Here is a 25,071-nt window from a genome sequence, read left to right on the forward strand (position 1 = left end):
AAGACTGGCAGTCCAGGGGAGCAGTATCCTGGAACTGGGGGTCCAGAGGAGCAGAATCTCAGGACTACAGATGTGGGGGGAGCAGTAAACTGGGACGAGGGGTCCAAGGGAGCATCATCCCGGGACTGGGGGTCCAGGGTTTCAGGACTGGGGGTCCAGGGGAGAAGAATCTCAGGACTGGGCGGGTTTGGGGAGCAGCATCCCAGGACTGGGGTCCGGAGGAGCAGAATCTCAGGACTGGGGTCCGGAGGAGCAGCATCCCAGGACTGAGGGTCCAAAGGAGCAGAATCTCAGGACTGGGCGGGTTTGGGGAGCAGCACCCCAGGACTGAGGGTCCAAAGGAGCAGCACCCCAGGACTGAGGGTCCAAAGGAGCAGCATCCCGGCTCTGACCCCACTCCTGCCCCTCTGTTGCAGGGCTCCCCGGAGCCATCCCCCGGCCATGCCGGCCCCTGCTGAGGCTGGGCGTGTTCCCGGCCCGCCGGACGGCGGCTGGGGATGGGTGGTTGTTTTCGGCGCCTTCGTTTCCATCGGCTTCGCCTATGCCTTCCCCAAAGGCTTGGCCATCTTCTTCAAAGAAATCCAGGATTTCTTTGGCACGTCCTATAGCGAGATCGCCTGGGTCTCCTCCATCATGCTGGCCACGACCTACGGTGCAGGTGAGTGCTCCTGCACCAGCCCCCGGGCACGGGGCTGGAAGAGCAGCCAGAAACCTCCACTCTGGGCCAGAGCAGAGCAACTGAGTGTCCATCGGTATGGCCACCATCCACAGATTCACCTTCTGATCGTGTTTCCAAATGTTTGTTTAGGCAGACATGTCATATGTGGAGCCTGGGGGGCTCCTGCCCAGAAATCAGAAGATTGCCTGTGAAAACTTTCTATGGGCATGGGGGAAAAAGCCCTGAGAACAGGCTGGTGTGAAATAACTAGGTCTGGGTTTCAGCCAGGGCTGAGTGTGGAGTAGAATAATAAATTAAGTAGCTGCTTGTTTATTGTGGCAGCTGATAATGACAGCAATGAAATGGCCAGTCATTCCTAGGGGTTGTAAAGCAGTGCTTGTAACTCTGCTCTTTTTTATGATTTCAATATCACTTTCATGACTGAATGAAATACATGGGCTGCCCTTGATTAAATCTTCAGCTGGAGGTGGACAGGAACCACACTGCAATTGCAGGAAGCTTCATCAATATTTATCCTGTCAATTAAAGAAATTCTGAGAATAATCTTTGTTTTTACAAAGGTGGTTTTATTTTTCCCTTAATAATGCACTGTAGTGCTTCTTGAAGAACACAGTTGCTAATGAAAATAAAAGTTGCTTTGTATAAGTTTGTAGGGTAGAAGTGAGGCTGGAGTCAGAACCTATTGTAATCCACTCTGTTGTAACCCAGACTTGGTCCTACAGAGATGAGCTCTGCAAAGTTCCTATAGTTCCAAAGTTCCTATATTAGTTCCTATATTAGTTCCTACACAAGAACCCACAAATGGAGCACTTGGAGGGCAGAACCCAAGCAGTGGTTTAGAGAGAGAAATCCCCTGCTTGTGCCAGTGCTGTTGTCCCATTGGCTGTCCCATTACACTGCAATAAATGTGCCAAAGCATTTACCTGTGGGCTCCCTGGATGCCTCTGTGAGCTGTTGGCAGCTCTGCTTTGTGTTCCAATGAGAAAATGTTGTCCCCTCCCCTGGTATGGAAGAGATTCTCTGTGCCTGACCATGACCAAGTGAGGAACATCCACCCTGCACCTGGCAGCACCCCAAGTTGCTCAGAGGGATTTGGATGGGGAGCCTGAGCCTCTTGGGGTTCAGCTCATGGCCAACAAGGTGCTGGAGCAGGTGAAATGCTGCTCTGATCCCCTCTGCCCCCTTCCAGCTGCTCATTTTCCAACCCACCTTCTTCTCTGTCTCTCCAAGTGTTCCAAGTCAGTGCTGTGTGCTCTGTACCTGGGATGTTGCAGTGGGCTTTTATCCTGATTAACTGAGCATCTCCTGGCTTCTTGCAGGAGCTTCAACTTCACTCTCCCTGATGAATGATGTGGGCATGATACAGCTGAATTGCAGGTGACTGTTGAGGGAAATAGTAAAGCTCAGATGATTTCTAGAAAGCTGTAAAAGTAGGTTTTAGAAACAGAAAGAACAGAAAACATAGAACTAGCTGCAGCTGCCAAGTCTGAAAGTAGAAAAAGTTGCAATAGTATAGCAAGCAAGGACATGAAACAATAGCTTGGGCTTTAGGTTTGGTTAAGATAGACCTTAAGACTGTACAAAAATATGCTTAGCAAGATAGTAAAAAGTTTTAAGCTTAATAATAGTGTATTGTATATTGTTGATAGAAGGCATACAGGGAAGCATTGTGTGCAGCAGGTGTATGTGTGCTTTTAGTGGTTGGCCACAACAATTGTTTGTAAGCTTTAGCAATATGCTATTGGCTGGAAAGTTCTTAAAATGCTCTGTAACAAAGAAGTCTTTGGCTGCTGCTGGTTGTACACGAGCTTTTGTCATCTTTCTATTGTCTCAACCACGTAGTGAAGCTGATGCTGCAATAAAAGCTCAAGGAATGTATCCCAGCATCCCATCCTGTTTTGTTAGTAAAAAATCCTCCAAACAATCTCTTTGTACAATCTGTTGCTTGCAGCTGCTCAGTGTCCAGTTGCCAGCCTCCCCTCCTGTGCTCTGGGTGCTTGGGATGCTCCCTGTGCCCCTGGGGGGGTGCTGGGTGCCTCAGGGGCTGCAGACAGGGCATGGTGGGAGCTGCTGGAGCATGGAGCAATGAAACAGGAGTGCCCAAGAGTGTGGTTAACACTCTGCTTTGACTGACTGGGCATTTAACACCACAGTGGGTGTAGCTAATGCATGACTCCAGTGATTTGGAAATCCTCATTAAAGGGCAGCTCCTCTGAGCTGCCCAGGCTTTGCTCTGTGGCAGTGCCTGTTGGAACTGTGGGCATGCAAGGCTTGATTTGCTCTGCTGAAAAAACAGAAAACATTTTTGCTAATCTTTCCAAAATAAGAAATTCTAAAAAAGCCAAGATTTCAACGTACTCCTGAGCAGCTAAGAGAGCTACCAAAGCAGATGATCACTGCCACAGCATGTCCATCCCTTCCCTTCCTCTGCCCAGGGAGGCAGGAGGGCCACAGGCTGTGTGTGCTGATGCTGCCTGCAGCCCTGTGGGGACACTGGGGGCTCTGAGCACACGAAGCACCAGGCACACGTCCCTGGAGGGGGGGACACGTCCCTGGGGTGTGGAGAGGCCAATCTGCTGTGCCAGGTGTGGCCATGGAAGGCAATCCCTGCCCCACCCCAGCTGCCTGCAGCCCCAGGGGCAGCCTGGTGCCCTGCAGGGCACACAGAGGTTGATGTTTTCACTGGCCACAGCTTTTGTTGACACAGTGCCTGCTTTCCTTGGTGCTCTCCTTGGTCTAAGGACTTGTTTTGGACTGTGCTGCTTACACTGTAGCAGAGCTTGCATTTGCATTTCATAAATAATGCAAATGAAGCTTATTTTCTGAAAATACATGAACTAACCCAAATCTCCGCTGGAGAAGCTGTGTTGATTTTGACAGCATGGTTGCAGATTTACAGTGACCACCTGAGGCTTTGCTTGTAGCACCAAAGGAGTTCCAGTTTTTCAGACTAAAACTGAAAATCAGCAGCCAGGACTGTTTCTGCCCTTCACTTTCTGCTGAATTCCCCCAGGAAGCTGTTTTACACCAGCCAGGGCTCTGGCAATATATATTACAGAAGTTAATGTGTCTTATCCCCCAGTTTCTTAATCTCAACTAGGTTGCAGAAAACAATTCTGTCACTATAATACAAGCAGTAAAACAGATTACTGTGCAGTAAAGTGGATAGCCTGGACTTTATGATGGGGTACTTGTAGCTCTTGCCAGAGCTCCTGTTCAGCAATTCCACATTTCCAATTGCAGAGGGCAGGCTGGGAGGTTTGGGAGTGAGGAGCAGGAGGGAACATTGCTTTTCTCTGACCAAATCCCACAGGCTGAAGCCCTATCAATCTGATAAAGAAGGATTTGTTTTACAATGTTTCTACTTCTCTTTTCTTTCTTGTCATGGGTGAAGAGCTCGTTTCTTACCCCAAATGAGAAAGGTATTACAGAGCAGAGTTTTTGATGCATGGAAAAAAAAATAGGAAAAAGGATCTGATCAATGATCTCAGAGGTCTTTTAATGATTCTCTGATTCTGTAAGGGGCCAAGGGCCATGGCATCATCCTTCCCTACAGGTGCTCTCAGCTGCCCCTCAGCCCCCAGGTAACAGGCTCTGGGGGGGAGGAGGACACTGCAAATGTCCCAAAATGTGGAGCTCCACAGGGTACCCATCGTGCTGCCAGGTGCCCCTGGGCAGGGCTTTTTGCAAACTGCCTCCTTGGGCACTGGGCCAGCACACGACCAACACTCCCAAGGTTCTGCCTCACATGCAGGGGTGAGTTTTGTTTAGGAAAAAATTTCATTGCAAAGCCAAAAGCCTTTGGCCTTGGCACCTCCTGATCTGGGCTGTGTGGTGGTGCCAGGTTCACCAAACTGAGCTGCCCTTGTCCCACTTTTCAGGGTGGCACATTTCAAGCTAGGCCACAGACGTGTCCCTGGGGAAAGCCAGGGAAAGCAGGAGGCAGCAGAGCTCTCAGGAAAGGAAAGATAAGCAGTATTAATTTGCTAGTAAATTAGTTGCCCTATTCAGCATCAGGGGAAACAGCCAAACATTCTGAAAATGAGGAATAGTGATGCCACTAATTTAATAGCAGTAATGCTCTTGTAGCTGTTATGGTCTCCAGTGAGGCTGCAAGAGAGGTAAGGGTTGTGGGAAGAAGTAATATCTTTTATTATGGCCAACTGTTAGAGCTTGAACAACGAGCCAGCCTCCTGGCACATGTGCCAGAATAGAGAGAATAATTTAATACTAGGACAGGATCTGCATTTTCTTTTTTAATTTTTTTTTTAAATGGTGACTGTGTGGCCAAATGCTTCCTCCATCTTCATAATGGAATAACAGGAATCATCCAAGGAGAGCTCAGAGAGCAGATCCTCCTGCAGAGTCATTTCAGCTGCTTGGTTTGAATAGCTGGGGCAACACCAGGGGACATTGGAGCTTCTTTTTAGTAATTTTGAAGAATTTCACTCTTTTGTGATTGCTGTGCACGTTTATATGCAGCTTGTGGGTGTAAATATGTGCTGCTTCTGTTGCCCTTTAATACATAAAAAGCTCAGGCTCATGGCATCAGCACCATCATTGGTTTTATTCAGAATGCACTGCAGTGGAGTCTTGTCTCGGTTTTGCTATACCCTGCTGTAAAACTCCCCCCAGAATCTCCAGGGTGCTGCTCTCTCACATCCAAATTTCCCTTAAAATTAAAGAATCTCTGTCTATTTTACAAAGACAGCATCAGAGAGCCACATTTTGTAAACACAATAAAAATGAGAGTGCTTCTGCTGAAAAAGCCTCCACCTGAAACCAACCAGTGTTTATTAGTCTTGTTATTTATTGGTTTGTAATTTGGTGAAGACCAAATTACCTGAAGATTTAATTCTGGAAATGTTCCACAGCTAAATCTTTTCCTCCAAAAAAACTTTCTCCCAGAGCTTGTAAGTGCTTAATAGAGCATCTGCTAAAGCAGCAAGGAAGAGATAGGGAAGCTGAAAGTCCACCATTGACCTTGAACATTTAATCCAAAATTTTATAGCTGTATTTTATTACACTGCTAGCATGATAAATTGCAGTGACAGGTTTAGAAAGAACCTTACAACATGCAGTGGCATAAAGCTATATTAATAATGAGTTTGATTCTGCAGTTTTTAACTTAATCAAAACTGCCAATGTTCTCTCCTGCTCAGGCCCAGGCTCTATCAAAACCTCCTCTGCCTCCAGAAAACCCCACCCAGGGCTCCCCACCCATCTCAGTTGCCTTCAAAGAGCTGTGAAGCCCCACAGCACTACAAGGGGAAACTGAGGCATGCAGGAAAGTGGGTTTTTTTCAAGCACAAGGTTATGTTCACCTGTGTCAGCTGGTTCCACAAACATTCATTCTCGAGTGGGGCTTTTACCAGGATTTCCCTTTTTGCTTTTCCACCTGGGTATTTTGTGGAGGCTGGAACAAAAGGAGGAAGATTATTCTGTTTATTCCCAGAGCTGTGGATATCCAGCATCCTGCTATCCTGGCCCAAGCCCTGCCAGGTGCTCCCTGGACCTGCCTGATGATGGAATTCACCTTTTTCCTTACCCTCCCCACCTCTGGGATTCCCACCCCATCAGCCTCCCCAGGCTGTGGAAACAGGACATCCTCCCCAGGCAGGGGCAATCCCCTGGGCAGCAGCACCATTAGAATCCCAGGTTTTGATAAGAAAGCTGGATGAGGAATGATTTGATTTCTGTAATGGATGGTGCTGCAGGTTCATATACTTCTCCTGACTCTCAGAGAGCACTCCAGCTCTGCAAGGTCACCACGTATGGGCTTATATTTTTTATTTTTTTAAATAGCTCTGTTCTACTTAAAAGCAATAATAGCACTGTAGGTTCAGGTGAAATATTTCTGTGTTCGTGGACTTGGTCACAAAGCTTTATCATTTTGCCCTTCATTGGAGCTACCAAGGTCACCAGGCAGCAGTAATAGAGATGTGATAGACTTAATAAAAACCAAGATTAATAAGAACTAGGGGGAAGGAAGTGAAGAGTTTTGGCTGGGGGGTTGTTAATGGTGTTAAGACAAGGAGTAAGTTATAATCCATTCCCCCCAAGTGGAATTCAAACATGTGAAAACTTCTTCCCCCAGATGCCAGCCTGTCCCAGAGCATTGCAGTGGAATTGAGAAGCAGGACCTGTGATCCTCTGTTATCCTCTTCTGCCCCAGGATGGGCTCTCCAGTGTAACTGAACTCTTGTCAAGTCCTGCAGGGTCCCAGGGTGGGCAAAGCCCTTTGGAGACCACCAGCAGGCAGGGGCCAAGCTTGGAGCAGCCTGTTAAGAGCAGAATCCAAGGGCTGTTGACCTCCAGAATGGATGTTCCAGCCACGTGGGGGTACCAGCTGTGGGTTTCTCTGGGTCTGCACTGAAGGCACTTGGGGCAGTAGTTCATATTGGGACTCAGGTGTTTATTATTCCTTATCAGTAAAACAGGCTCACTGCTGTCAGTTGGGCAGCTTTTCATTAGAAGGCACAAAATGGCCAACAATCTCTTGGTACAAGGTATTTTAGGACTAAACTGTCCAATTAAGAGCTGACACTTGGATTATTTCCCCTTTTAACCCAATAACTGATCCCACAGAGCTGCAATGAGGACTTTTCTGCCCAATTACAAAATGCCACCCAAACCCATGGAGAAGGAGGAAGAAGCAGCATGAAGCAGAAACCCAGGATGACACCCTGTGCCCTCCATCTGCTTCCATCCACAACACACTAAAAACCCCAAAACCTCAATTTCTCACCCAGTGATACCCCTACACTGCTCTCTATAATCCATTTCACACTTTTGTGGGTTTCAGTCTATCTTGAAGCCTGGGAAACGTTCTCCATGGATGAGGGTCAAAGCCAGTACTCCCATGGGTGTCAGGGCACCCCAGAGCAGACACAGGAATGTTCCCAGTGCCCTGGGTTTGCACACAGGGAGCTCCTGCCCTGCAGCTGGGCTTCCAGTGATGGAAGGGATCACAGCCAGTGGTCCTGCCAGGGCAAAAGGGCAGCTAAAGAAATCACAGGAGAGCAACTCAAACACTGTGATGTTGTGACCTTGTGAAGGTCTGAGCTGTGATCTGCTGCACGGTGAGATCCACACCTGCAGCTGGGGGAACTCCTGAGTGCTGTCCCTTTGCAGGAGGGGTTATTTAACTGCTTAAACTCAAAGTGACACTAAGGACCTTGGCCACAGCCCCAGTTTGGGACCTGCTGGCCTGTGGCTCCTCCTGCACTGCAGGAGCAGCATCTGAGCTGGGTAATGTGGAAATTGAAATGCCAGAGCACTGATCAGATGAGACTGCTGGGTAAGGAAGAGAACACTTTGTCTTTCTGAAGTTTGGGCCTTGTCTGCTTTGTTTCTCTTCTTCTTCTTTCCATTTTTTTTTTTTTTTTTTGACATCAGGTTGCTGCTGTGGCCAGTTTCAGGTGGGAGGTCAGAGTCCCCGTGCTCCCAAGGGCATCCCTGGTGGGTGCAGGGGAGGGAGGATTTCTGCAGTGGGTCATTGCCCTCAGCACCTTCCCAGTGAGGGCCAGTCCTGCCCAGGCACCACAGGACTGACCAGTTTCATGACTCAATAATGCCTGTCCACACAATTTCTCCCATGCTTGGCTTATGAATCACCTCACAGGGATTGTGCTGGAGCTGCAGCCATTACCCCTGAAATGAGCTGACTGTTCTCCTCACCTGTGAGGAAGCAAATGAAGCATCTCTGGGGCCAGGTTAGCTGTTGGAGCTGCTGTGGCATGTGCTGGATTTCAGCCTCCTTATTTAAAATTGATTATTTGCAATGTAATGTACCACTAATAGAAGGCATCAGGGTGATTTAGGCGTGGACAGGCCTTTGGAAGCTGCTCTGTCAGGTCTGGCAGAGGAATATTTGAGACTGTGGTTGTCACCTGGGGCGTGTGCTCACTGCCACCTGTCCCAGTGTGTGGCCATGCTGTCCCCAGCAGCACTGCCTGAGGAAGGGTCTGTGGCTTCCTCAGCCCATGCAGGTGGAAACCAAGCCATCTGAACCAAGCAGCTGAGATTAATAATCATTAGGCTTCATGATTAGCAGGTACCACTGGTTATCCTCCAGGGACCTGCAGCAGGCAGGAGCAGGGCTCCACACCCTGCTGACACAAACACTCAAAGGCAGGAGCTACCCAAGCCTCTTCTGGCATGACAAAGAGTGAAAGGCTGCAGGTTTGACCCTCTCATCCCTTTCCCCCACCCCATGTTTGCAGCTGGGCCCTGTGTTTTCTCTGGCTGCCTCCCTGTCAGGCTGAGCATTGTTACCAGGAGCTGCTGCTGGTCCCCCCCATCTCCCGAGGCAGGGGGGGTCTGGCAGCTCATTAATAACGTGGGGGCACTTGCTTTCATTCAGGGGTAATGAGGAGGTTGCTCTGTTGTGATGGGCTGGTACCCTGGTGGATAAATTACCAAGCCAAAGGCAGGGTTGTTATTCCGTGGAGAGAGTGAGATTATTACTGAGGAAATTGCAGGCCTGCTCCTGTTGTTGTTTCACTACTGGTGTAATAATAGACTTTGTTCCATTAGTATAAACGATTTCCCCCCCTTTCCCTCTCCTCTGAGTACATTGCACTCCTTCTTATGTCCCCAGTGGCTCCCCACAGTCAGTGGCAATCCTGGCATGCCGAGTTCCTATTTGTATTTTCACAATAGTTTGGAAAATATTAACTATCTGGGCAGTCCTTTTGGTGCTGGCCAGTGTCCCTGGGCAGGAAGAGCTCTTTGGAGCCACTGTGGAAAAGCAGGGAAAGCTGAGCTGCATGTTCCAGCCCCAGCTGTGGGGGCACTGGTGGTCCCAGATATTCCAGTGGTGGTCTGTGCAGTTGAGTATTTTAAAGTGTTGCTGTTTTATCACCTGTGTGGCCATCAAATGGTCTGACCAGCAGACCTAGAACATTTGCACTGGCTCTGTGCCACTTTACACTGTCACAAGGTCAGTGTTGTGAAACCTGGGGAAAAAAACCCACATTGCTGGAAGCCTCTGGGTTACAGATTGTCAGGGCCTCAGCTCCTCACTGCTTGTCTGAAAGCCCTACACAAAAATATTGCAGCAGAAATTCATCCAGGCCAAGTTCCACCAGAAAGGAGGAACATTATTAGTTAAGTTAAAAAGAAAAAAAAAAAAGCCAAACCAGACCTTACAAATAAGGGATATATATACACACACAGGGTCAGAGGTATGGGAGAGGAGAATGTTTTAATCCCTATTAGAAATACATCAGTGTTTCACATGGGCACTGGAAGTTTTGCAGCTCATAAAAAATTCATAAGGCTTGCTGAGGAAAACAGGAAGGCAATTCAGGTGTCTATTTTTTGAGCACTGTCATACTTGCAAGAGTTTAAGCCAGTCTGGATTGATATTTCTTGTTATGTGCCAGCTCTGCATTATGATCCTCTCTGGATCATAGTTCAGTGACTCGAGAAGAATGAATGACAAGGTGGCCTGAGTTTGTGGAGGGGAAGAGAGGAGAGCCCAGGGTATTTTGCTGCTTTTTTATGATTTTACAGTCTCCTCTTCAGGGTCCTTTTCACTTGTGCAAACACAAAACTCAAGGTGAAAAGTAATTGGACAAGCTAACAAATGAGTTGAGGCTTGCTGCATTCCCCACTGGCGAGTCTCTGTGTTTCTCTTGCCACCAAGAGCAGCCTCTTTGACATGGCCTTTCATGTACCAGCTAGCAAAGAATGGAAATCTGCCACAGGTATGAGAAAAGAGAGCCTTTGAACAGGACAGGCACTAAAGCAGAGTGATTTATATGGGCTGAGGGCAGTGCTTTACATTTCATCAGTCTTCCAGGGGCTCCATGATCCCAGCTGCATCTTTTGGGGCTATTTGGTGCAAACTGTTGTTCTCCAGGCTGCAGAGTTTTGCTGCAGGCAGAAGTGGAAGCCTCAGGGTGTGCACCCTGCTCTGCAAGTGAAGTATTTCTGAGCAGGCATTCCTTGCTCTCACCATGGGCAGATGGAGGTGATGGAGAGCAGGTCCCTGAGAGCCAGGGGAGCTGCAGAGCCACAGGCCCAGCTCTGAGTGGAGCCAGCAGCAGGATGAGGCTCAGCATCCCCACTCAGTCCTCTGCTGTCCTTAGCAGGACCAGTGTGGGCTTGAAATGCTTTGCTCCCTGGTACAACATCCTGCAGGGTGAAAGCCCTCTGCCAGTGGGCAAAGGTAATGGAAACCACATTTTCTTAGCTGAGTAATTAGATTGATTCTGCAGAAATGCAGACATGTGGAAAATTGAAAAATGGAAGAGTTGCATGCCCTGAGGCTGCAGATGAATATGTTGGTGCCTTTCTGAGGAACATTGACTCAATCTATTGAGTTACAGGACGTGCTGAGAGCAGCTCAAGCACAATGCAAGTTCAGGGCCTGACCGGGGGAAACTCTTCAGAAGGGGGGTGTCTTTCTCACTGTGCTGATCTCAAATGTATATCCCTTTCCCCAGAACTTCTCATTGAATTCTGTAGTGCTCTGTGCAGCAAAAGGATGCACCTGTGTGAATCCAGTCACAGGATTAGCAGAAAAACTCTCCATGTAATTATAGACACCCAGAAATTTTAATTGAATGGTGCATTTGATGGGACTAGATCACAGATCACAGTTACAACAGGGATGTTGTTGAGACTGTGATTGTGTGCATTTAATTTATGAGTGTTTTGACCTCAGATATCAAATGGAAATTATTTCTATGGGCTTCATTACCCAGATTAAACCAGCCATACCTACTGCTTTCTATTCCTGCACATTATAACAGCTGAGAACTTGTTTGGATGCTGTCAGCCATTCTGAGGGAGGGTTGGGGTTTCTGGGTTTTGTTCCTGTGATCAGGAGTTCTGTGGTTTGCAGGGTCTGCAGAGAGCTCTGGAGCTATTTCTGACTGAGATTATTTAAGCAAAGGTAAATATTCCACCATGGCTCTGTGGTGAGGTAGGTCCCACAGCCAAGCTCCTCAGAGATGCCTGTGGCTTTAAAATACCAGTTTGCAGTATTGTGTGTGTGAGTGCTGTGGAAGTGGCAGGAATGAAGGCAAGCAGGCACACTGAAACACCATTACTGTCTGATGAGTAGCACCACAAACAGCCAGGTAAATTCAGATATTGAATCTGTCTCTATTCCCCTTCCTCATTTCCAGGATCACTTTTGAAGCATTTGGATTCAGGACTTTTGAGTAATACAGAATCTTTTCTTTACATCTCACAGCTGGGACTTCTGGACTGCTCTTTGCTGTTCAGCTTGGCTTTTCTAGTTCTGGCTTCTTAGTTCTGGCTTTTCAGAGCTGGTTTTCTTTGAGCAGGAGGTTGGTCCTGAGGTACCATCAAAGTCTCTCCAATATTTATCTTATTGTGATTCTGATTTTTACTGGTCTCACTTCCTCCGATTTCAATGCTTTGTTTCAGTGTGCACAGTTTTTGTCAAGCCATTTCCCTCTTTCATAATTTTGCACTGCCCTGAACCTCCTCTTTGCATAAATGCAAGTCCAAACTGGTTCTTTTGAGCTCTGGCTAATCCATCATCCCCAATATTTCCTACCTACATGGACTGCTATTAAGATTTAATTAACAACTGTTCTGCTGAAGCTTCGGTCCTGGTCAGCAATATTGGAATTGCATTAAATAGAGGCATTAAAAATGCAACAGCATTTGTGATATCTGCCTCACAATATGAGTCAGTGCTCTGTGTGTGCAGTTTAACATCATCATAAATCAAGGAGCTCCCATGACTCACATGATTTGCTATTGCTGTTTGCCTTCTCTGGTGACACATGGAAGTGCTGGGGGCAGGAGCTGTCACTGGTTACACACCCATGGCACTGGACATGCTGCCATCTCCACGTGGAGGATCTCTGCTTTTCCATTTTCTTCCTGAGCTCACCCTAGGAGCTGTCAGCAGCACTCAGGCCATTGGTGCTGCAGAGCTTTACCTGCTGTGTGTCAAACATGCCCTTCTGTCAGAAGACACAACCTCAAGGTCCTTTTTGCCCCCTTTCCCCAGGTCCCATCAGCAGCATTTTGGTGAACCGCTACGGCAGCCGCCCCGTGGTGATGTTTGGGGGGCTCCTGTGTGGGGTGGGGATGATCTCAGCTGCCTTCTGCACCAGCATCCTGCAGCTCTACATCTGCGTGGGCTTCATCACAGGTGAGAACACAGCACCTCCTTCCCTGCACAGTGAGGCTCCCTTCTGATGGTTTGGGGCTGGCACACCTGGGAAATGTCTGCACCAACACAAACACAGGAAAGCTGGAGAGGTAAAAAGCTTGGGAGGTAAAATCTGGTGGGACAAAGGCCCTCCTTTATTGTATTTGTGGGGTTCCCAAATGAAGGAAGGAATGATGAATCTGACTCCATGTTCTTAGAAGGCCAATTTATTATTTTATGATACTATATTATATTAAAGAATGCTATATAAAACTATACTAAAGAGTACAGAAAGGATACTTACAGAAGGCTAAAAAGATAATAATGAAAACTTGTGACTCTGAGTTGGCACTGATTGGCCACTGAGTCAAAACAATTCACATGAAACCAATGAAACAACCACCTGTTGGATAAACAATCTCCAACCACATTCCAAAGCAGCAAAACCCAGGAGAAGCAAATGAGATAATATTGTTTTCCTTTTTCTCTGAGGCTTCTCAGCTTCCCAGGAGAGAAATCCTGGGCCAAGGGGTTTTTCCAGAAAATATGACTGCCACACTCCTCATCAATGCTCCAGATGAACTTGAGCAAAGAGCAGCTCCCTGTGCTGTGTTCCTGGCTGGACATGGGATGTGGGATCCAGGCAGGGCTGTGCTCGTGCAGCTCAGTGCTCTGGGCCAGGAGCTGGGCCTGGTGCCCATCAGAGCCCTCAGCTCCCCCTGAAGCAAACCCAGGTTGGCTGTGCTCTACCCTGGGCACAGCAAGTCCTTCTGGGTACAAGTGTGACTATAAAGAAAGCACCCTTGTTCCTATTTTCTGTGTGTTATCTTCTCTCTGTGAGATACGTGGGATGAGATTTCAGTTCACTTGCCCATTTCCAGCTTGTGAGGTGAGGAGGTCCTTTATCTGAAAACAAGAACTGCTGGAGTTGACCAAAAATATCCCTACTGTGAAAAAAAAAAACAACAAAACCCCCCTGTATTTCCTTCTTGAAGTTCCAATTTGAATTGCCTGTATTGAAATGTGAAATTCCATATTGGAAACTCAAGTAGAATAAGACACAGGCTCAGTCCAGCATCTTTAAAGCCTGCAGGTGCCAGGTTATTACTTTTAAAGGTAGATGGAATAGAGCTCTCCACCTGTGTGAGTATAGATGCTTAATTGCAAGTATTTTTGGTTTATTATTTTGGATAAGGTACTGCCAAAGTTTATTCCAGTGCAGCTAGGACATCTGCTTGGAAGCATGACACAATGAGTTCAAATTGGCTTCTGAGGTTGCCAGGTGTATGGTTTAATGAATGTTCCCAATCTCTCTGCAGATGCATTAAGTGTTGCTGCTTTCTGAATGTGAAAATGTGAGCTCAACATTTAAAATCAATAAAACCAGCCACTAGCAAAGTAAATTGGGACAGAAAGTTTGTCACCCTGTTCTTCTATATCAATATTCTTTTATTAAATCTGTACAGTAGTGAATAAATCCCTGTGTAGCGCTCCCCCTCTTAAACTTTACTCTTCCTAAGGACTGTCACTGTAATTAAATGAAATTGTGTTATTATTGGATGAATAAATCTTGCAGATTCCTTGAAAGAGACTCCAGAAACAAAGGGATGGGAAATAAAATTAACCAATGTCTCCCAATATTTCTCAATGCATGAGCTTGCTTCATTTCCTCCTAAACAAATGTCCGCTGGGAAGGCAAAGGGGGAAGTGACAGGGACAAGGGGGGATGACTTTCAACTGACAGAGGGCAGTTTAGATTAGATACCAGGAAGAAATCCTTTATTGTGAGGTTGGGAGGCCCTGGCACAGGCTGCAGAGAGAAAAGCTGTGGCTGTCCCATCCCTGGAATGTCCAAGGCCAGGTTGGATGGGGCTTGGAGCAACCTGGGACAGTGGAAGGTGTCCCTGCCATGGCAAGGGAGCTGCAATGGGATGAGTTTTAAGGTGCCTTCCAACCCAAACCATTCTGTGATTCTAAGTTGACTAATGCTGGATTAGCACATGGACACCATAAATCCTTTGCTGAAAATATTTCATGCACTTTGGTGAGCAGAAGGACTCAGACAAGAAACAGGGCTGTAGGAAGGCACCAGCCTTTCTGTTCTAAAGCACTTGGCCAAAAAGGTGACAGGAGGGAGCTCTGTGCATAACCCCAACAGAGCCAGGGTTGATAAAGGCCTTGCTCTTGGTCCCTGCACGTGTCTGCAGGTCTGGTGCATCACCCAGCACAGAGTGTGGGCAGTGCTCAGTGTACACAGGTGACCTCGTGCCAGCCCTGAGGGACAGAGCTGAAACCCCCACCTCTCTTTGCACTGCTGTGCTGATTCCTCTGGGCAGGGCACAGTTTTTGTGTGCATCTTTGTCGCAGACAGCTTTCATGGAAAATCCTTTCCTTAGGATTTTTCCTCCTCAGAAGCTGAGACGCCTCAGGAACAAAATGTCAACAATGGTTCTCTGCTGCTGTGGGATGCAACAGGTGCAGCTGTGATTGGTCTCATGTGGTTGTTTCTAATTAATGGCCAATCACAGTCAGCTGGCTTGGACTCTCTGTCCAAGACACAAGCTTTTGTTATCATTCTTGGCTATTCTATTCTTAGCCAGCCTTCTGATGAAACCTTTTCTTCTATTCTTTTAGTATAGTTTTAATGTAATATATGTCATAAAACAATAAATCAAGCCTTCTGAAGCATGGAGTCAGATCCTCATCTCCTCCCCAATCCGAAAACCCCTGTGAGCACCATCACACATCTTTTCCTCCTGCCTGCTGAGCAAGGGCAGCTGTGGGGGTGAGGTGCTGGCTGATAACCAATCATCCCCAGGCACAGGGGGGAGTGTGGGGAAGGAATATTAATTTGACAGGGAAGGGAAGATGCTTGCAAGCCTGATAACATGCTTGATGCCTCCAATTAAGCTTGAAGTATCTTTTCTGGTCAGGCCTAGCATGGAAGCATTCAAGGGCAATTAGGAAGCCACCTGCCCATCACACAGCTGTGACAGTGCTGCTGCATGAGGAGAGAGGCTTCTGTGAAGGGGATTTGCAGTAATTGTAAGGCAACCTGTAAACATCACACTCTTTCTAGCCTCCTTCCTACCAGCCTGGAAAGAAAACAGGCTGATGTAAAAGCCTGGGCTCATGTAAGTCACAGGGAGGGAGGTAAAAACAAGGTCTTGGTACAAGGAGGTCTCTGCTACAGTCCTGTGCCTTTGGCATATGAATAGAAATCTCTTCAGAGGAGCAGAGCAGGAAGTATCTGTTTGCAGTGGAGGGATTAGACACAGCAATCTCAGCTGCTGGCTTGATTGTGCCTGTTTCCATTTGCATGCAGAGCAGGAGCCAGGCTCTGCTGGTGGAGGCAGCTCTGTCCTTGATGGCTCTCTGGGCTGCATGAGGCACTTTGCATGCACAGGAAACCCCACAGCCTCTTCCCATTTGTTTCCCTGCAGCGCTTAGAAAAAGAAATGGGGTTTGCAAGCTGTCCACCTGGACAGATGCCAGCCTGGATGCATTCAGTAGGTGCTTCAACATGCAACCTCTCCTGAAGTCTGAGGTAGAAGCAGCAAATTTCAAAGCTAATTGCAAGGTGGTAATGACTGGTCAGAGTTTAGCTCAATGAGCACCAATTAGACTGCCATGAAATAAAATGGGATCTTAGACTGCCATGAAATAAAATGGGATCTTGGGTGAGGCAGGTGGACTGAGAGCAGAGTCTTTGCCATGGCTGTAGGTGTTGAGTACTGAAATACCTGGGTCAGACTGTTCCTTGCTAATAAAGTGAGAACAAGATCAATAACTACACAGCTGAGTCCTGTAGCCCCACTATTTCCTTCTGATATGAGGGAGATGTATTTAATCCAGGAAAGGACACTCCCTCTGGCACAGGTTTGCTTCTCTTCTTGCAACACCACTGACAGACCTCTCTGTCATATCCCTGGGGAGAAAATGTGGTTATTGAGTAACAATTCCAGCTATGGAAAAGCTGCTGTAGCTTCTGAAAACTGCAATAAAATGGATGCAAATATTTCCTATTAAAGTCCGCCAAAAGCTTAAAGTAAATTGAAATTCCAGTTATTCAATTTGAAACTCTCCAAATTTAATTAATGGGAAGAGCATGAGGTAATATTAAATTAGATTTGTCTGACTGGCAAATTAATGTTCACATAATAAAAAAAATTGAGATGATTATTGTTTAAGTGGGTAGCTGGCATCCAGGCTGATTTTCCTCCTTTGGAAGACGTGTGGTGTGTCCCTACCAAAACTGACTCTGTAGAAATGATGGTTCAATTTCTGCCCTTACTGACCAGCCTGGGAAATGGGGACTTAATGCAAACTCTCACCTGCTGTGCTGCATCTTCTCAGGTGGAAAAATAAACATTTCTGTATTTCAGCTCTATCCAAGGGTGTTTTCTAACCAGGGCTGTGGTTTTCCTCTGTGGTTCCCAGGTCACCCTGAATTTGGCCCTATAGGCATTAGAAGGAGGCTGCACTTCCCAAAGATGTGCCCTGCCTAACATATGGACTCTCTAAAAAAGTTCATGCTGAGAATGTTTTCTATCCAGAATTATTTTAATGTGTTGCCATTTCAATTTATTTTTAATGTTGTAAACTTCAAAGTAATTAAAAAAATAACTTTAGACTTGGCAAAAATCATAATTTTGCAAACCCATTTAAACTGAAACTATCCAGCATTGGCTGGATTCTGCTGCATCAGTTGGATTCTACTCTATCAGTGACTAATGATAGTGTTCCTTAATTAATTTTTAGGACCTTGACCTTTGTAAATTCTCTTCTGTAAAGCAATATGCCTAATTATGTACTGCACAGTTAAACAAACTAATTATATCGACTAATGAACAAGAAAAAATCTGCATGACCCTATTTTCAGGATTCATGTTCTCTGATATAATCATTTCAAGGATTACATTTCTGCTTTGTTCTAATGTGGCTCATTCTTTCCTGGATGATGGAGTGGAAAATATGTGGCATGACTTTTAAATGCCATTTTGATGGAGTTCTGAAAAAATGAACTTTTTATGAAAATACTGCATGTCAAAGAAATGCTTGAAAATACTATTGATGTTTAATTATTGATTATTGATGTTGGGCATCAGGAGGAATGGTTGGATATCAGGAAGAATTTTTCACTGAAAAGGTGATTAAGCCTTGGAATGGGATGCCCAGGGAGGTGGTGGATTCACCATCCTTGAAAGTGTTCAAGAAAAAGCTGGAGGTGGCACTCAGTGCCCTGGTCTAATTCATGATGATTGGTCAGAGGTTGGACTCCATGGTCTTGGGGGTGTTTTCCAGCCTTACTGATTGTGTGATCCTATGGTTCTGTATGGCAGTGCTCTCAAACAAAACCACAGAAAACTGAGACCACCACAGCCTTTGGTATTTCTGCCTGCAGATTCCACTTGTGCAGGAGAAGCTGGATTAGCAATGCAGACTTTTAATGGCATTTATATATCTAAATGTAATAAAAATAAATTCTAATTAAAAGACACACTCTGGGGTCCTGTGTAATTAGCATCCTCAGTAGCTGTTTTGCTGTGTACTTGCAGACCTCTTAATCTTTTGGATCAGACCTGAGCTGCTCACAGCACCAAATCAGTCGTGGCTGAGGAGGGAGAGGAGGGTGGCTGAGGAGGATGATGATGTCATTTTCTGTGCAGGTCTGGCTGCCCAGCAGCAGAGTTGGGTGCCCATGGAAGGGGAGGCCAGCCCTGGATGGATGAACTTTGGTGGCTGACACTGTCCAAGCCAAAACAACCTTCCTCAAACTGGGAGTTGCTATTTTTTAAAAACAGATCCATCCTCTCCCCCAGCAAGGCTGCTGTGTGTGGACAGAACCCACCAGCATTTTGTGAGGGAATAGTTTTGGTTCCCTCTGAAGCAAACTCTTGGTGCTAGTTTTGCCACCCAAGAGATTTGCAGTGCAGAAGGAAGGGGGTTCTCTGACTGAAGGAGTGTTTCTGGGGTCTGGTTACCCAAATGTGGCAGCCAGAACTCAGAGACACCCCTGAGCAACATTTTCATAGATTTCATAGATAGATTGTTGTGTTGAAGAGCCACCAGTGAGCCAATTGACTAGGAATTTCCTTAAACAATGAGCTGAGGAGAAATGGGTCTCAAATCTTCCTTTGTTTATCTGAACTGTTTTCCAGGATTTGGCCTTGCTCTCAACCTTCAGCCCTCAGTGATAATCATAGGGAAATACTTCTTGAAGAGAAGACCCATTGCCAATGGCCTTGCTATGGCAGGGAGCCCCGTGATGCTTTGCACCCTGGCACCTCTCAACCAATTCCTTTTTGACAATTTTGGCTGGAGGGGCAGCTTTTTAATTCTTGGGGCAATTTTATTAAACTGCTGTGTGGCAGGAGCTCTCTTCAGACCCATAGGGCCAGGCACAGCACCGGTCAAAACCCAGGTGACTGAGGAAGGGAAGGATGCTCTGAAAGGAAAAATCACTGAAGATGGCCCCATGGAGAACAAAACAGAAGAGGAAGGAGAAAAGGACTGCTTTGAAAAAGTCAATCAGTACCTTGATTTCTCCCTCTTTAAACACAGAGGGTTCTTGATTTACCTGATCGGAAACGTGCTCATGTTCCTGGGGTTCTTCGCCCCCATCGTTTTCCTGGCACCCTATGCCAAGCACACTGGCATAGATGAATATTCAGCTGCATTCCTGCTCTCCATCCTGGCCATTGTGGACATGGTTGCTCGCCCCACCACGGGCATCGTTGCCAACAGCAGGTGGGTGAGGCCGAGGATCCAGTACTTCTTCAGCTTCGCCATCGCCTTCAACGGTGCCTGCCACCTCCTGTGCCCGCTGGCCTCCAGCTACACGGGGCTCATCGTGTACTCCAGCTTCTTTGGGCTGGCCTTTGGCATGGTGTGTGCCATGCTCTTCGAGACGCTGATGGACCTGGTGGGAGCTGCCCGCTTCACCAGCGCCGTGGGCCTCGTCACCATCGCCGAGTGCTGCACCATCCTGCTGGGACCCCCCATCGGAGGTGAGTGTGTTGTCCTCCCCTGCTCTCACTCAGATTTAGGCTTTGGCAAGGACAGCTTGTGGGAAATTGTCACTATAGGACACGAAACAGCACAAGTGCACACATTGCTGCTCTCAAGGTGAAGAAAAAGGGAAGTTTATTTTCTGACTCCAACATTTATAGTTTTCTAAAAGAGACAGTGGATTGGAGAGTGAAAGTGCCACCTCTCCAATGACGCTGGACAACCTAACAGTCCATCAAATTTCTCTTCTTCCATAAAATAATGCAAAACAATAAGTTATTTACAGAAAGTGTGTGAGAAAGTTTGCTACAAGAATGGAAACATCAGAAGGCTTAGAAAAAAATCTTAAAAAATCAGGGCAACATGAAATTATTCTAGATGTGTTTTCTCTGCCTCACAATCACCATTTTTCCACTAGTAACTGGACAGGAAAAGGTGTCCTTGAGGTCTCCTCCATCATTTCCTCTTTCCTCCTTTCTGTTAGAGTGAGTCTTGGAGAGTCATCTTTTAATCCTGGATCCCTTCAGACACTTGAAATGAACTTGCAGAGTGGGACTTCCTACAACACCAAGAGCCTTGCACTTCAGACACCTCCTCCTGGACTCCTTTTGCAAAAGGCTGGACTCCACCACAGTTTAAGTAAAACACAACAGTTCTATGAAAGCCTCTTGTTGACTCAAACCTTGCTGTTTGTCTGTAAGGCTCTGACTATGCCACTTAGGAATTTCAGTCATATTATTGCAGCTGAAAGATTTAAGTCTGTTCTAAAAGTAATTTAAAAAAATATTTATTTTGGACGGCATGGTTTGACATATCAAAAGGCAGAGCCCACAAAGAGACAATACAGTGTCCAGGAGGACTTTCAGTCATCTAAAGATAAGTCAGGCCAGTGATCTCCTGTGATTTAACAGCCTTAATATTCCCTCTATAGCATGTGCTCCTTTTGCAGTTTGAACCCTTTTCCTGGATTCAAAACTGAGATCTGGCTAATGCTTCATGTGACACATCCTGCAGAGCTGTTTAATTCTTCATATTACTGGGTAGCTCATACAGTGTGACAGAAGCAGCTGTATCCTCTTGCTGTCTTAGAGATTCATTATTTAATTAATGACAAACAAAAGAAAATACAATTTTAAAATGGCTGTTTTCTGAATTATGTAATTTTCTGTGTGGGAGATTAAGTTAATGACCAGAGACTGCTAATGAGGCTAAAACAGTTCTGTGTAATAATCAGTAATATTAGTTTTGTAGGGTTTTCCCCACCATTTTAATAAGCAGCAAATTTATTGGTTCTTTGGCATTTTAATAACCTACTGCAGGGTTCTGCTTTAATGAACTAAGTAAATTGTTCCCAATGTGTTTTATGACTTTATCTTATTCTCAAAGGAAAAGAGGCAAGACTATCCTACTGTTGAATTTTCTAATACTCTACTCATTAAAATTCTCATTGAAACCTATTTAGGAGACCTCTAGGTCATCCTGATGAGCAGAAAAGGAAAAATTGTTGCAATTAGCTTTTGGTTGATGTTCCACCAGTTGCTTGAAAAACACAGTGCATGGAAAATGGTGTACCAAGTCAGCTAGGGATGACTCAGGAAAAGCCACTGACCAAAACCAGTTAAAAATTATTATTATTGTGATCAGGAAATCTGTTTGGTGACCGTAAAAACCCTTGTTAGTGCAATGCACCGGGATAATTAATCATCAGCTTTTCAACATTAAGGGTCAATTGGGATGTAATTAAAGGTCCCTCTTTCCAAAACGTCAGAGAGCTAAGGGATGATGGGCCAGTTTCAGGGAAGATTGTATTGTGAAGGCCAGGTTAGGAGTGGGTCTTACTTTAATTAGGATTTGGGATGTTGAGAATGGTCTGTGTTGCCCAGTAAATGGGAATTAATGCTCAGGATCATAATCCCAATAAGATTTGCATTACCTTTTGACATAATGGAGAACGGTGACATTTCAATTAAGCCATCTCCCTTCAATTACTCTGTAACTCCATAGCAGAGGCATTAACCTTTGAGAGGAACCTGTCACATTTGTCTTGGCATTGAAATTATCTGACACTGACAGCATCATCTTTGCTTTCCCTGGAACAAATGTTTTCCAGTTTCACGCTGTGCCCTTTCCTCTTTGGATCAAGAGTGTAACTGCAGGAAGGGCAGCTGTGACCAAAAGCTGAGCCTCCTCTAATGGTGGTGGGTGACCCGTGGTGGGTAAATCACAGGGTCTTTGCCAAGAGCCTGAGATGAGACCCAGTGGGCAGGTGCCTTTTCATGAAAGTTTTCCCAAAAGCTGCTGCTTTTTGGCTGCCAAGCCAAATGGAAAATGGACATCCTTGTAATTGATCATTGGAGTTAGTGGAAAGGCTGCCTGCAGGCTCTGTGATCAGAGGAGCATGGAAAAAAAAAGGTGCACTGAAAAGGTCCAGACTTTGCAGTGTAGGTTCTGTCCCCTTCTACTGAACTGTGCAAATTATCAGACCATTACCTGCACCAATGTCAGCTACCCACAGGCTGTATAGTGCAGCACATGTTCAGTATTTGCAGGCTCAGAATGTTTGTGGAAGAGATCAGAAGTTCAGAGAATATTTTATCCTAAAGCCCCAAGGCTGTTCCTTGATATACAGGATCTGAAAACACAATACCTTTGCCTTCATCTCTAAATTTCTTTTTTTTTTTTTTTTTAATTTATATTTTACAGGAATTCTTATTGATACCTTTGGGGACTATAAATATATGTTCATTAAATGTGGAGCTGTGATGGTCCTGGCAGGAACCTTTCTGTTCATCATGAATTATTATAATTATCGTATGCTTGCCAAGGAGGAGAAGGAAAGAAAGGCAAAAGAAGAGGATCCTAAATCTGTAAGGACAGAAAATGAAGGCAAAAAAAACTGGAACAAAGAGTCCATACAGGATGGGCCTGAGCTGGAACCTTTGAAAGAGAAGAGAGAAGGATTAAAGAAGGAAATGAATGGCACAAATGAAGTTTAAACCTGTTTTCATGGGCTGAATGGTAAATGACTTTTGGGTTGCTCAAGTGAACAGCAGCTCTGAAATCACACTAGGTTTTAAAATTTTACTCTATTCTCTGCCATGTGCATCCTCTTCTTTGTTGCAGGAGAAGACTAGAACAGAAACAAGTCCTGATTCTCATAAACTGCTGGGACACTGCAGTATCCACTTGCCTACCAAAGGTCCTGCAAGATTTTCCTTTAGATATTCCCCATTTCCCAGAGAAAAGGGAAATGTGATGTTTTGCAGGGGGGCAGGATGAGGCTGGCATGAGACAGGAGTCCTTTTCAGGTGCTTTGTCTGTGCAGGGCAGAAATTTAATCTTAAACTTAACCCTTGACCTACATTCCAACAGTGCAAATTTAATTTTTCCCTAGGAGGTTACAAAGTGCTTATTATCCAATTTCTGAGTGCCTTACCATTTCTAGTGAGCTTTCTCTTTACAACACCCTGGTGAGACAGTAAGTGTTGCCACTATTAATTAATTGTACAAATGAAGAACTGAAGCACAGGGGAGCTTTGGGCATCCTTGCATCAGTGAATAAAGCTTAGGCATGCCAGAGCTGAAATGGAATCCACTGCCCAGAGTTGCCCAAAAGCCCTGCTGAGCACAGGTATCCCCTTGCTAGAAAAAGGGAATACAATGGATAGCAGTGCATTAAACCTGTGCACAGGGCACTCTGCTCGCTGTGTGCCTCACACTAATCACAACTGGTGATTTTGGGCACTGTCTCAGAGCTGGGACCTCGTGCCAAGCTTTTTTTTTAACCTGCTTCAGCTGCATCCATCCTGGGGGGAATCCAAACCCAGCTGCCTCCCCCTTGTTTGGGCAGGAGTGGGCACCTTCCTGCTGCTGGCACTGCAGTTCCTGCTGGCCTCATGCCACCCTGCTGCACAAAGTAAACTTTGCCAGGGCAGTGATGCAGAGGGTGGAGCTGAGACCACGTGGGAGGCTCTCATCCTGTGGTGGCAGTTTTGATCTGGGAAGATTTGCACTCTAAAGTATTTTATACCAAGCAGCTGATGCCCAAGAGCCGTGGATGCTGAGCATGGCATCATGCAGTTGAGTCATCAGACTTCTGTGGAATTTCATGGATTTGATTAGATGAAAACAAGGACTTTTCAGGCAGATCACCCAAATCCAAAGCTAAAACTTGTCCAGAAGTTAGTTCTCCTTTTTCTTTGTTTCAATGGTACCTATATGTGGTCAGATCATATTTTTTCATGGTTTTGTCTTCGAAGAACTGTATTTTCTTGTCACTTGTGTACACAATATGAAGAAAGGCTTGTAAAAATACTTTCATAAATACCCTGTACTCTTAAAATTAGATAATTCTGGTCTTATTGTACAAAACTTTTTCTGTGAATTCTTTTGTTTTTTTGAAGAATAGTGGTCTTTGACTTCAGTAGGACTTAAATTTTAGCCTTATGTCGTAACTTTTATTTTCTCTGAAAAAAACAAAATCTCTAAAAAATAATTAGCCTTCAGAGCTTGTTTTTAATACCCTTTATTTCTGTCAAATATATCTGTGATATTTCATTTAAAAAGGCCTTAATAGAAGGTCATGAATGTTTTCCAATATGCCTTCTGTCATATACTTAATAAAACTATTTTAAAAAATTAAATTAGTTTGCATTTTCCTGTGTGTGTAATGCAGCTTCTTGATTCAGTAAGGAGTTTATCCCCTGAGGGTTTCTAGCCCCGGCTCCATGCACATGATCACAGAACCCTTGGTCACAACCTCATCTTCTTGTTGATTTGGATTCCTTTGATATCCTTGGTGGTCTGGGCCAGCCTGACTCAGAGCTCCAGTTGTGTGGGCCCAGGAGTCTGAAAGCTGTGCAAAATGACCTGGCAAGGACCTGACAAGATGATTTTCATACCTTTCCACCAGGTTGTACCAATTAATCCTCAGTGCAATGACCCAGATCCCCAGCTGTCCTTATGACAGGAGCTGATACTCCGGCTCCTCGTCTCTCAGAAACCCCAAGCAAGCTTTTTAGGTCATAAAACTTTGTTAATACAGGTAAGATTTTTAATTAAAAGGTGTTCTGTTCAACTATCTGTGAAAATCCTCTGGAAAGGATGCCTTTGTGAAGCTGCCCCTGAGGGCAAAAAACGTTTCATTGGATAAGTAGGTCTTTAAGGCTTCAGAATTCTTCTAACACAAAGCAGGTATTTCATTTAACCTACTCACTCCTGTCAGAGAAACTTACAC

The 25,071-nt window shown here is 45.6% G+C and overlaps 1 protein-coding gene across 2 annotated transcripts in view; it reads left to right on the forward strand.

Annotated features, from left to right (window-relative positions):
- LOC129124996 (monocarboxylate transporter 2-like) overlaps nucleotides 1–24,478 on the forward strand; it is a 34,567-nt gene extending 10,089 nt beyond the window's left edge. The window contains exons 1-4 of one of the 2 annotated variants that reach the window (XM_054640227.2): nucleotides 442–658; nucleotides 12,681–12,824; nucleotides 18,986–19,834; nucleotides 22,539–24,478. In XM_054640227.2, the coding sequence (XP_054496202.2) occupies nucleotides 442–658; nucleotides 12,681–12,824; nucleotides 18,986–19,834; nucleotides 22,539–22,831 (1,503 nt within the window). In that variant the 3' untranslated portion in view covers nucleotides 22,832–24,478. Of the gene's footprint in view, nucleotides 1–441; nucleotides 659–12,680; nucleotides 12,825–18,985; nucleotides 19,835–22,538 lie in introns of those variants that run through there. The other variant, XM_077184507.1, reaches the window with a different exon arrangement.
- The last annotated feature ends 593 nt before the right edge of the window (nucleotides 24,479–25,071 follow it).

Source organism: Agelaius phoeniceus, chromosome 11 (genome assembly GCF_051311805.1).
Source record: "Agelaius phoeniceus isolate bAgePho1 chromosome 11, bAgePho1.hap1, whole genome shotgun sequence".
NCBI classification, from domain to species: domain Eukaryota; kingdom Metazoa; phylum Chordata; class Aves; order Passeriformes; family Icteridae; genus Agelaius; species Agelaius phoeniceus.